This window comes from Ornithorhynchus anatinus, chromosome X3 (genome assembly GCF_004115215.2).
Source record: "Ornithorhynchus anatinus isolate Pmale09 chromosome X3, mOrnAna1.pri.v4, whole genome shotgun sequence".
NCBI lineage: Eukaryota > Metazoa > Chordata > Mammalia > Monotremata > Ornithorhynchidae > Ornithorhynchus > Ornithorhynchus anatinus.
In genome coordinates this window covers 22,798,885-22,812,070 of record NC_041751.1, presented here as the reverse complement: position 1 = coordinate 22,812,070, position 13,186 = coordinate 22,798,885, and the positions used below count along the sequence as shown (strand labels likewise).

Here is a 13,186-nt window from a genome sequence, read left to right as displayed (position 1 = left end):
AGGTAATCTTCCATTTATACTCACCATCGGTTATACTCTTACTAGAGAACTCTGTCCAGGTCAAGACTTCCCTGCTAAAAAGGGGTGGAGGAGAATTTGGAGAGGCTTCAGAGGAGAATCAGAAAAATGATTAAGGGTTGGAAAAGAAAATTCATGAGATAATCCTGGAGAATGGCAGGCTGAGGAGCAATTTGGTATCAATGCTCAAGTATACCCAGTTCTTCTATAATGCAAGGGCAACATTCTTGCAAAACCTTGTGTAGGGGAAAACTCATGCTCTCGTACTCACCCGTTCTGGTGCCGTGCACATTTGCCAAGCAGTTTCTTCAGTACCAAGGTATGCCTCCCCTAAAGAACCTCACACTGTCAGAAAAACATTCCCTAATTTCCTAATCCCATTCTAGTCAAAACACATATTGAAAACAGGTGTCATGGCAGAAATGAGTGTACCTAAATAGTTCTTACTGGATGATAACTAGCTGTTTTCCATGTCCACTGAGGCAAAAGTACAAAAAATAGACTTAAATTGCCCTAAGTAGGAATATCATGATAGTGAGGCATGATAGTGGAAAGAGGTTAACAGGCTCAAGCTATTATGTGAAACACTGACATTTGTGTGTCCAGTAAGGAGCACTGTAATGGCTTTGGAGGTTCAATTCCATGGGACTGGAAATTAAATCCTTGCAAGCCTCAAGACAAATTAAGCACTGCACACTAGGGAAGCTGTGGAATTTTTTTTTTTTAAAGAATAGGATAGAATCTCATCTATCTGGGATTGTTTGAATTGTAGTTTCAGAAACCTGGAGAATGGACTAAGAGAACTCTAATTGGAAAAGGGTAGGAAATAGTCGAAGCAAGAGTGCCATACCTGTGTCTCTGCCGATCCAATGTCATGAGAGAGATTTCCATTTTGCACAGGTCCTGAACCTTCACTGGGAGGCGTAACTTCAAGTTCCATATCTATGCTGTTGGGAAGTTCAATTTTTTCTGCAACATCAGTGGCAAATAAGGAAACAAAACAAAAGAGTCGATCAGAGCCAATGGATTCCCGGTCCCTCTAGAGTATAAACTTGTTTTGGGCAGGGAATGTGTGTACCAGGGAATGTGTTTCCCAAGCGCTTAGTACTCTGTCAGTGCTCAATAAATGCCATTGTCGGATTGATTAGTCTTTTCCTAATAGTAGTTCATTTCAATCAGTGGTCTCCTTTAGGGTTTTGCCAGGACCCATATCCAGATGCTTAAAATAGGAGAACCACAAAAATACATATACAGCTTGTACCCATTATCCTTGGTTAATTTTCAAGATAACAGTTTACTAGTGTCAGGTTTTGATTTTTCTCTACCACTATCATCAATTTAAAAGTATTCAGCAGAGAGATGGAATGCACACACCATTCCATGAAGAATGGGAAGAGGAGAAAAGGGAGGTCAAGGACCTCCAGAGAACTTTCTCAAGCCCCATGAGCCCCAAATTTGTTGAACCCTGATTTGGTAAAGCACCTCTTTTCTCCCCTCGAAACAATAGCTCATTGGAAGCTTTAGAAGTGCCTTTTTGTTGCTCATGCTAGAGGCATGTAGATAATGTTTGCTTCCTTTGAGTTGACATATTTTAAAATGGAGGGTAGGAAAGGTTTAGGCTGAAACTCTCTCTCAAGCTGACATTAAATCATCCTACCATTCTGTTAATAAGATACAGACACTACTCTAAGTGGAGTGATAAAGATATTCATAAAAAATGATCCTCTATTTCAAGAAAAGCTAAGGTTGATTTTGATTATGGGAGATGGCCTTAAGGACAACTGATAGAAAGGGGCAGTTCTATAATTCAGTAGATTCTCAGAGGGAATTCTAATCCCTTGATAAATTCATTCTAAGCCTAGTTTGAAAATTTGAAGAGCAGGATTTACTATGGCAGGGTTTATGTCCAAAATGGTTCTGGTGAAACAGCAAGAAGTCTCCATGACAGGTGAAAAAATAATGGCAATTTCAGTTCCTAACACTTTCTACTTTGAAAAAAAAATGATGCTTCCCGGGGCCACAACTACATAAAATGTAAGATACAATATAAAACATTAACAACTCTCCAGTGAGTCCCCCTCAAATTATCACTTGAAAGCCTTATTTCCACTTGTGCTACTTGAGTTACTTCTACACCCACTTGTGGCAGACAAATGGAACCCAAATAATCAAATTATGCTGCACTAGCTGTGATTTTCAAGAATTAAAGTGCACATTTGCCAGTCCAGGATGCCAGCTCATGAAGTCCCAGAACTCGTGGGAGGCCCAAAACTACTCTGGTGGTTTTGGGGTACTTGGAGTTGTTCTAAATCAGGATGGTTTCTCATTCAGGCACCCTCTTAGAGTACCGGGCCAGTTCTACTGAGCTTGGAGCAATCTTCTGTCTCTCTCTCTCTCTCCACCCCAGTTCATACTTCACTCTGCTGCCCAGATCATTTTTCTACAAAACCGTTCAGTCTGTTTCCCCACTCCTCAAGAACCTCCCAGTGGTTGCCCCTCCAACTCCGTATGAAACAGAAACTCCTTACCATCAGCTTTAAAGCAGTCAACCAACCTTGCCCCCTCCTACCTTACTGCCCCGATTTCCTACTACAACCCGGCCCACACACTTCGCTCCTCTAATGCCAACCTACTCACTGTACCTCGATCTCATCTATCTTGTTGCTGACCTCTCGCCCACTTCCTGCCTCTGGCCTGGAATGCCTTCCCTTTTCACATCCAACAGACAATCACTCTCCCCACCTTCGAAGCCTTATTGAAGGCACATCTCCTCGAAAAGGCCTTCCCTAAGTCCTCATTTCCTCCTCGCCCACTCCCTTCTGTTTCACCCTTGCACTTTGATTTTGATTTTCCGTCAGCCCCACAGCACTTATGTATATATCCATAATTTATTTACATTAATGTCTGTATCCCGCTCTAGACTGTAAGCAGAGAACGTATCTACCAAATCTTTCACATTTATCCCAAGTGCTTAGCAGAGTGCTCTGTACACAGTAAGCACTCAATACATACCATTGATTGATTGATTAATGGTGGGCCTAGTTCTGCTGGTTGCCCTGGACCCATCAGAGGTGCAGGAATCCTGGCCCAGCCCCAGGATTTCCAGATCTGGAGGAAGCAGAAAGGAGAGGACCCTTATCAAGGACTGCTGGGCCCCACTTGAACCCTCAGAGGGTTACTGAGGTTTCCAAAAATCTATAAAGTTATCATACGGCCAACTGAATTCCAGGGCCTGGTCTTTCCCTGGATTTGGGTTCTAGGTACAGGAGATATACTATGCCTACAGAAAGCATGGTAGCTAGCTAACTATTATTATTATGATCATTCTGGCACTTTGGAGGAATACACGTAGCCCTGAGGTTGTGCTACTGACTACCTTCAATTTACTTTGCATTGAAATCCAAGACAGCTGCTACAGCAGAGTGCAGATATGAAGGTCTGTTTGACTAATGTTTTGAGGGTGGGGAATTTTTACCTCCTAGGATTATATTATATCTGTAGAACATCTTTCATTGCATTGTGGGATCCCATTGCAGGACTCTATAAGCAGAGTGGATCTAATTAAATTCAAGGTCAAAGTAACATCATGCTACAGAAATGGATTCTGCTCTTTCCTGGACAGCCGGCAGTGGTTTTTCTTCTTTCCTGCAACCAACCACCAAGAGAAAGACAGGGACTGTCTGAACTTTTCTTGTAACTGTGCCTTAGTGACCCACAGAAGACTAGGCTGTGTGATCCAATTGATTCCCTTTGAGAACTGAACAAAATGCTTCCTGGACCTGCAAGGATTAGAGACTTGGGAAGACCGCAGTCTTTGTCTCAGTGTGTTTACAGCTTTTGATGGCACTAATCACAGCTGCCCATCTGGCTTCGGAGACCATGGTCTCATTCCTCTCCACACTGCTGATCTCCAGGAGAGCTGCTACCATGCAAATATCCAGGTTATGGGGGAAGGAACATTAAGCCCATCCCGCTCTCTGGTGGGTACAGGACTCTGGCCCAGAGGAACCATGTGCTGAAGGCAGCAGTGAGATAAAAAAGAAAGCTGAATTCATTTACTGCAGCAGTTTAGAATCCTCTGACTACACTTCATTTCCCAAACCATATGTGCACTAAAAGTGCAAAATGGATTCAAGTGTGCCTAAAGAAGCACTTTCCAGGAAGCCTGACTAGTTCAGGAAGGCTCTCAAAGGTGAAAACAAACAAACAAACAAACCCTCAGATAGTTGGTTTTTTATCTTTTAATCTGCGATTGGAATGAGTTCTGCGGTTTTCTGGTCCAAACTTCATAAGCCACCTCCTCCATATATGTGCACTCAATTTTGAATGGCTGGGATTCTGCATACGCAAAATGAGGTGGTAGCTACCCCGATATGCATGCGCATAAACCGCATGGGCCGGAGCTGGACACAAAAACCTTGGTCATATGTGTGTGTTTGTGTGTGGCTTACATATCTTTGGATGATGAAAGTCACAGACATTGACAACCATGTAACCTAAACACTAAAGAAAACTTCCAAATTGAAAACACTTGAAAAATCTGACCTTTTAAAAAAATGCAAGGTCACTTTTCTGTCGGACCAGAGAACATATGCCAGAGAAGTATATTTTTGTACCTAGAAGGGGAGAATGGAATCTATTCAGGAGCCAAGAACTACACTCAGGTTTCAGATTTTGGAGAGTGCTGTCCCAACGTATTGGCAGGTGAAAGAGAGAAGGTACTTTCAGAACACTTCTAAATTAAACCAGATGCTTAAGTTTTGGTGGGGTGACGATAAATAATGCTCTCAAGGTTCAAGCCACCTTGGGGTCGATCCTTATGCCTACTAGGGAGGAGGTTTGTTTAGTGTTCTACATCCCGGTGCACTTAATAAATGATTGCTGACTTGCAGCCCTGGGGGTTGTAGTAACACAATCCCTACTTGGCAAAAAACTGCGGAAGGAGAACTAACATACATCAGGCTAATAGAGCCAAGGGTTTGAGAAATCTCTGAAAGACCTGTAGGCCTGAGAGGAAATGAAATGTCAGTCATTGACTCAGGAACACAGACCTCTTCAGCGAGATTCCAAGGATGCTGGTCTAGGGCAAAAAGCTCAAAGTAGCCACAACACATGAAGGTTGTGTGTGTGTTTTGGAATGTATGAGGAATCAATGGAGACCCTGGGACAGAGGAACAAAAACTGGACATAACTTGTAAAGAGTCTTGCTTTCTTTTTGATTGAATCCCCTACCCCAGAATATATCAAAAACGGGGAACACGCCAAACCAATAGGCATCAGAAATATTGATCAACAGTAAACAGCTCTGTATGACCAAATCTGCCTTATTTTTGGAGTAAAATCCCAAAGCATCCAGGAAGAGAGATCTCTGAGGAGGAAACATCCTGAGAAGCAGCATGGCCTCATGGAAAGAGCCTGAGCCCAGGAGTCAGAAAATCTGGGTTCTGATATCATCTCTGCCACTTATTTGCTGTGTGTGACCTTGGGCAAGTCACTTCTCTTCTCTGTGGCTCTGTTACCTAATCTGTAAAGGGGGGATTAAGACTGTGAGCTACACATGGGACATGGGACTGTGTTCAACATGATTAGCTTATGTTTATCCCAGTGCCTGGCACATAGAAAGCACTTAACAAATACCATTAAAGAAATCCCCAAACAATCTCAATCTCCTTCTCTGCAACTGGAGAGAAATGTGCGATTTGGTCAGTCTTCCCACACGATCCTACTGTAGGGCTATTTGTACCACAGAATTGCTTTGTTGTTTAGTAGAGCATCTGTGGTATTTTAGCTGGAAGGTTTCTACTGTATATTGCCTATCATCAGAAAGTTTTATATTACTTCCTTTCACTACAGCAGCAGTGATTTTTTTCTCTTCTACTATTCCTGTTATTATCATCTATTGCTATGATATGTTTCCTACTAGCTATGACAAGTTTGAGAAGCGGTGATTATTTGATACCTCGTCTCTTGAATGTACTTGTTTTGTACTTCCTGTTTAATACAGTGTACTATACTGCACTCAATAAATAATATCACTACCACTGCTATGACTCCTGCTCGTGGATTTTTAAATGTTACTCCGCTACGCCGGAAGGTGCAACAAGGGGCAACGCCTCTAGAACACTACTAAGCTAAAACAGACATGAACATTTTGGTGGGGTAAGGATAACACTGTCATGGTTCAAGTCACCCTGAGAGCCATCCTTATCCTTTCCTCAGTAGAGGTTTATTCTTAACCACCCACCAAAGAACTGGAGTCTGGATTATTGAAGACTAATGACCAAGATGGCAGGTTTTCCGGGCTCTCTCTTTTCTTTTTTTCCTTTTTGGCCATCTCTCTGCTCACCGGCCTCTGGATTAGGGGGTGCGCGGCTCCACTGACATGATGCCATTTAAGCCTATACTTGTCCGTTAGACCCACGGAAGCCTCACTCTCTGACTTGTGCTAATACTGTCACAGGAGAGGCTCATTTCCCTCTGTACACAGAGGGGCAGTGAAAGGATCTGTGTACCTACCCAGAGATGGGCAAGTCTGAGAATCTGAAGGCTTCACATCCCAATTAATTGGGCTCCTGGGAAATGCAGGGCAATTAGGGCCCCTCAACTCACCCACATGATTGGCAGCCCCATTTTGCATTTCATTTTCTTCCACCTGGCACTTCTTCTTGGCAATCTTGTGGAGGATAGACGCCTTTTCTCTGAATCGTCCTAAAGACATAGGTAGAGAAAAGAAGGGGGGGAGGGGCGGGCAGAGGTAGAGGAATGTAAAGAGAAAGGTAGAAGAGAGGAAGAATGAACAGGAGAAAGAGAAAGATCATTGCGTAGGTTCAGGCATTTGAAAATATTGCCCTTCCTTACTGATGCTCTGTGTCCTTTCCCAGGTGGGGGATGACGCCTTGTGACCTGTGGATCGATGAAACTCAAAATGTAATTTGCTAGCAGCAGCAATCATGTGATGACTACCATCCAGCCTTTGGAAAGGTTCCAAAGAGGAGAAGGAGTTGGTGAGATGGTCTCTTTCCCACCTCCCCACAAGATAATACTTTTTGACACCCCACCTGCTTCCTATCACTTCCCAGACCTGTTTTAAAGTTGAGTGCTTAAATTGCCATCTCACTTTTTCTTGCTCTCCAGGGATGGCGTGGCAAGATTTGTCATACACGGGTGATGATATGTTATATATTCCATCAGAGTCTGAGTTGAAAATGTCTCAGATCAAGGTTTCGTGCCACATGACTGTAATTACTATCCATGTGATAGAGAAAATTGGTTTACCAGGGTTAGTGCTGGAGGACTCAGAGAGAAATTCATGGTATCTCCAGGAGTTTCCAAACACTCAGAAAAACAGAGAGCCTAGAAAATCGCCCCAGGCGGGAGCAGCTGAGTCATCCCCTTCTAGAGGAATCTGTCCCAGCCCCTTGGGTTTACAGATCAGCTGCTGTAGCTCAGGACTTTCTTTCTTACTCCCTAACCGCTTGCTGTGCCTTACCTTCCTTCCCTCTGCTCTCCCTTGCTTTTTCCCTTACAGACAACATCCCTCTTCATCCCCCTCAGTGCGCTCCCATCCAACTCCTCTTCATCCCCCCTTCCCTGTCCTCCTGTCCCAGCGCCATCTTTCATCCCCCCCCACGCAACGGCCCCCCACCAACTCATCCCTATTCAACTCCTTCCTACCCCTCGCCCCATCCCCACCCCACAGCCTAAGCCACGTGTGGCCTGTGGAACCCCTGCTCCATCATGGGGAAGTTTCCCTTCATTATTGAGCTGTTCCTGTCCTGGTCACTCCTCCTCCTCTCCATCCCTGAAACCTGGGTCTCCCCAGATGACACGGTCTCCCCTGCTGCTCTCTCCAGAGGGGGCCTCATCTTCTCCCACTTCCCCAAACTCACTGGGAAAGGAGGAGATGTCGACTTCCTTCTCACGCCCCAATGCCGCTTTCGCATCATTTCACCTCCCTCATCCCTTTCTTGCCATTCCTTCGAAGCCCATATCATCCACCTCTTCCACCCACTCCAGATTCTAGAAAAGGTCATCTACCGCCCCCCAGGTCTCACCTTCAACTTCTTTAACCATTTTGATCCCTTTCTTCACATTCCTTCTCTCTTTCTCTTTGCCTACATTGATCCTTGGGAATTTCAATATCCACATAGATGTTCCTGATGGTCCTTCTGCTGCCCCCCTTCGATCACTCCTCAACTCCACTGACCTCTGGCTCCACCCTGCCTCACCCACTCACCAACTACCCAAACTACCTTCCCTTGATGACCAAATTGACATTCTCAACACCACCCGCTCTACTGGACTCAACCCGCTCACTCCCCTATCCCTTTGTTGATGTCGTACCACTAACTCACAGCCCTGGATCACCTCTACAGTCCGCCTCCTTCGCTCCTGTGTACAAGCCGCAGAGCGCTGGTGGTGGAAAGCTAGGTTTCAGGCCGGTTTCTTCCAACTCAAGTTTATCCTTGCATGGTTTAATTCTGCCCTCTCCTCTGCCCAGCAAAACTATTTCTCCATCCTTATTGACACACATGCCCATCACCCTCGCCAGTTGTTCCAGACATTTAACTCCCTCCTCAGGCCCCCGTTCCCCTGCCTCCAGCATCCCTTTCTCCCAGTGACCTGGCCATCTACCTTATCAACAAAATTGACACTGTCAGGCATGATCTCCTGAAAATCTCCCCTGCCCCTCTCCAGTACCTACCCTTCTTCAACTCCCTCATCTTTCCCAGCACTATCTCCGGAGGAATTATCCTGCCTTCTCTCAAAATCCACCTCCTCCACCAGTGCATCTGACCCCATTCCTTCACACCTCATCAAAACACTTGCCCCTTCCCTTCTTCCTTCCTTAACTGCCATCTTCAACTGTTCACTCTTCAATAGCTTCTTCCTCACTGCTTTTAAACATACCCATATCTCCCCTATCCTAAAAAGACCCTCCCTTGACCCCACGGCTCCCTCCAGTTATCATCCCACCTCCCTCCTACCATTCTTTTCCAAAATTCATTCATTCATTTGGTCATATTTATTGAGCACTTACTGTGTGCAGAGCACTGCACTAAGCACTTGGAAAGTATAATACAGCAATTTTAAACATACCCATATCTCCCCTATCCTAAAAAGACCCTCCCTTGACCCCACGGCTCCCTCCAGTTATCATCCCACCTCCCTCCTACCATTCTTTTCCAAAATTCATTCATTCATTTGGTCATATTTATTGAGCACTTACTGTGTGCAGAGCACTGCACTAAGCACTTGGAAAGTATAATACAGCAATAAAGGGAGATGATCAAGTAATTAATACTATTATTATTATTATTACTATTATTATTATCGTGGTAGTTTGGATGGAGAGGAAAGGGTGGATTTTAGTGATGTTGTGAAGGGTGATACAGGCTATAGTGATAGATTGACTATGTGGGTTGAGTGAGGGAGATAACTCCAGGATAATGCCCAGGTTATGGCTTGTGAGACGGGAAAGATGGTGGTGCTGTCTGCAATGATGGGAAAGTCAGAGGGAGGACAGGGTTTGGGGGGGAAAATAAGGAGTTCTGTTTTGGACAAGTTAAGTCTGAGGTGACAACAGGACATCCAAGTAGAAATATCTTGAAGGCAGGGGGAAAACGCAAGACTGTAGATAGGAAGAGAGATAAGGGCTGGAGATGTAGATTTGGGAATCATTTGCATAGAGGTGATGTTGGAAGCCATGGGTGCGAATGAGCTCTTCAAGAGAGTGGGTGAGGATAGAGAATAGAAGGGGACCCAGAACTGAACCTTGAGCGACACTCACAGTTGGGGGGTGGGAGGCAGAGGAGGAGCCCATGAAAGAGACTGAGGTATGAGGAGAACCAGGAGAGGGACAGTGTCAGGGAAGCCAAGGTTGGATAATGTTTTCAGAAGAAAGGGACGGAAGCCAGATTGGAGGGGGTCAAGGAGAGGATCCTGACACAGTGGGCAGAGACAACTCACTTTTACCTCTCTGTTCAGTCCTTTGGAGCTCATTTCCATTTCCAAGAAAGGCTCCATCAACGTGTGACTTTCCCACTCATTCTAAATGCTAGATTCACAAACCTGACCAATGTGTTCTTATGTACAAATCTAAAATTAAGAATTTTCAATGGGAGAATATAATTGTCCAGTCAATGATTTCTTCTGACTACTACTAAATATTTTTATGTGTATCTCAACCAGAGTGTAAGCTCCCTGTGGGTAAGGGATGTCTCACCTTCTTGTTAGGCTTTCCTAAGCACTTAGTACAGTACATTGCACCCAGTATACACTCAAAAAAATACCATATTACACTCTATATTGCCCTCCTGTCTTTTACGTTTCCAAATCAATTAGAAATGCGGAATAAGGGTCTATTTAATTTGTACTTATATTGATTCCAAAATAAATGAAAGCATGAATGATCTGTAGCTGCTTGCATTGTGCCATTTGAATCCATTTTAGAATTTACCCTTGAGGTCCTAATTAAATACAGCTGTAGCACATGAGTGCCCTTGTATGGGAATTAAGCATCCCTATCAGAGAGATGCATTCTTGCCAAATGACAATGGTTAGTGCAGGGAAGCCAGCCATAAGGATTCTGTGATTCTGTCACTGCTCTCAAACATCATAATTAATAAAATAACAGACTGCAGTTTCTCAACCATTCAGGGGTTGAATTAATACCTGAAAGAGAAGAGTAAGTGCCATTTTGGGAGAAGTCACCCCACTGAACACGGCAAGGTAAATCAAATGATAATGAGTTGCTTAGGGAAAGTTGCTGTCATTAAATAATTTTTTAATCCCCAGAGATTATGATTAAGATTATTATTATATTCGTTAATAATAATTATTTTTATTATTATTATGGTATCTGTTAAGCACTTACTATGTGTCAGGCACTGTTCTAAGCATTGGGGTAGATACAAGGTAATCTGGTTGTCCCACGTGGGGCTCACAGTCTTCATCCCCATTTTACAGATGAGGTAACTGGGTCACAGAGAAGTTAAGTGGCTTGCCCAAGGGCACATTGCAGACAAGTGGCAGAGCCAGGTTTAGAACCCACGTCCTATGACTCCCAAGCCCATGCTCTTTCCACTAAGCCATACTGCTTCTACCGCACTCACTATGTGACCTTGGACAAGCCACTGAACTTCTCTGTGCCTCAGTTACCTCATCTGTAATATGGGGATTAAGACTGTGAGCCCCATGTGGGACAGGGACTGTGTTTAACTTGATTACCTTGTATCTACACCAGTGGTTAGAGCAGTGATTGGCACATAGTAAGCACTTAACAAATAAATACTATTAATATTATGTGTCAAGCACTTGTTCTAAGTTCTGGGGTAGATACAAGTTAATCAGGTTGGACACAGTCCCTATCCCAGGTGGGGCTCACAGCCTAAGTAAGAGCGAGCAAAAGCACTGAAACCCAGAGAAGTTAAGTGGCTTGTCCAAGGTCCCACTGCAGGCAAGTGACAGAGCTGGGATTCAAATCCAGGTCCTCTGACTCCCAGACCCTTGCTCTTTCCACTAGATGACCCTGCTTCATGTTCGCAGTCCCTCAAGCTCCATCCATAGTCCTACGGAATCATCTTGCACAAAACTCACGAAAACACGCCTAGTAATAAACTTCCAGCTAGCCGTACAAGATAGGCTGCAGGAGATCATTCTTTGCTTTAACACCCTTTTTTGGAAATATTTCAAAATACTTTATCTCCAGAAGATGAAGTGCAAACTCTAATCAGTGTTTCTCCTGGCAGCACACAACGCAATGGAATAAAAAACCTAATGCCAGCCCTGGAACACATACGGCACTAGAGAACAACTCCCTCTAAGGAAGGTGGGGATAGGAACAGGGTGGAAAAATAAACTGAGAAGCAGTGTGGCCTAGTGGAAAAAGCACCAGCCTGAGAGTCAGAGGACCTGGGTTCTAATCTTGGCTCCGCCACTTGTCTGTTGTGTGACCTTGGGCAAGTCACTTCACTTCTCCGTGCCTCAGTTACTTCATCTGTAAAATGGGGATTAAGACTGTGAGCACCATCTGGGACAGGGACTGTGCTGCATTGTACCTGAGCAGTGATCTCTTTTACTGCAGCTAAATTGCTCCTGCACTCCTTAGGATTCTTACATCACCTTCGAGAAAAGCACCAAAGTAAGCTTGACCTTTGTTCCCCCCTTCTGGAATTCTCTGTGTGCACTGGGCCGGGAATGAAAGCTGCACACTCTCAGACTCTTCCATTGCAGCCAAGAAGCAGTTACACATACAATCATGGCTATTTTTTAAGTCCCCAAACTAGAAGTACTGCAAGCAACTCTCCGGCTCTAACAGAGCACACAAATAGTATACTACTAGCAAAGAGGAGTTAAGCATGCAAGGATAACTGATAGCAGCCTAAAGTCATAACACACAATATTAAAGCAGCTATGAACGGGACATTGCCTCATAAGACATTGATCACTAGAATCATTAAAAATATTTCCCTTTCACGTCTGAGACTCAAAAATGATCTGGTGATCGTAAATTAACCCATGTTATACACCGCCTACCAAATAAATGTAGGAACAACTTTGAAAACTTGTGATGCTTTAAAAAAACACAGAAAAATACACAACTTCCTGGGTTGTCAGATACGCTGAAGACCTCTGCAAGATGGATAGCATGTTTTCCAAATCCTTTTTAGAATAATAAAAAGGCTTTTACATCATAAAATCACAAGAAAGTATTTTTCTGATTTATTTTCTGTACTCTTCCAATCTACTAGTCGTTATCATTGAAGTGGTTGCAAAAATCACTGGCAATCAGTGGAGGAAGGAATGTGAGCGGCTCAGATCTGACGCAAAATTCTATCTTTACTATAGTCCTCCAAGGGTGCCGAAACTCCGGGAGCTCGTCTTTAGACTGTGAGTTCGTTGTGGGTAGGGAATGCCTCTGTTTGTTGTTATACTGTACTCTCCCAAGCATTTAGTACAGGGCTCTGCACACAGTAAGCGCTCAATAAATGCGACTGAACGAATGAATGAATCCCTGGCCTGATCCGATCTAGCCCACAACTAAATTTTGTTGGGTTTGGCCTATGCAGAGTCCAAGTCCTGCTCAAATAGTGAAGTGAGCTTAGGAGAAGTTGGAAGCGGGCACGGGTTTTGCTTCAGGGGGCATTGCTGCACACATGGACATGCA

At 44.1% G+C, this 13,186-nt stretch overlaps 1 protein-coding gene across 6 annotated transcripts in view; it reads right to left on the bottom strand.

Annotated features, from left to right (window-relative positions):
• The window catches only part of SLC24A2 (solute carrier family 24 member 2), a 254,761-nt gene that overhangs the window by 63,510 nt on the left and 178,065 nt on the right, over window positions 1-13,186 (bottom strand). For 4 of the 6 annotated variants that reach the window (XM_029053758.2, XM_029053761.2, XM_029053759.2 and 1 more), the window contains 3 exons: window positions 6,628-6,726; window positions 3,031-3,126; window positions 869-987 (listed from right to left, as the gene is read on the bottom strand). In XM_029053758.2, coding sequence (XP_028909591.1) covers window positions 869-987; window positions 3,031-3,126; window positions 6,628-6,726 — 314 coding nt within the window. The remainder of the gene's footprint in view (window positions 1-868; window positions 988-3,030; window positions 3,127-6,627; window positions 6,727-13,186) is intronic. The other 2 variants (XM_029053762.2, XM_029053764.2) reach the window with 1 other exon arrangement.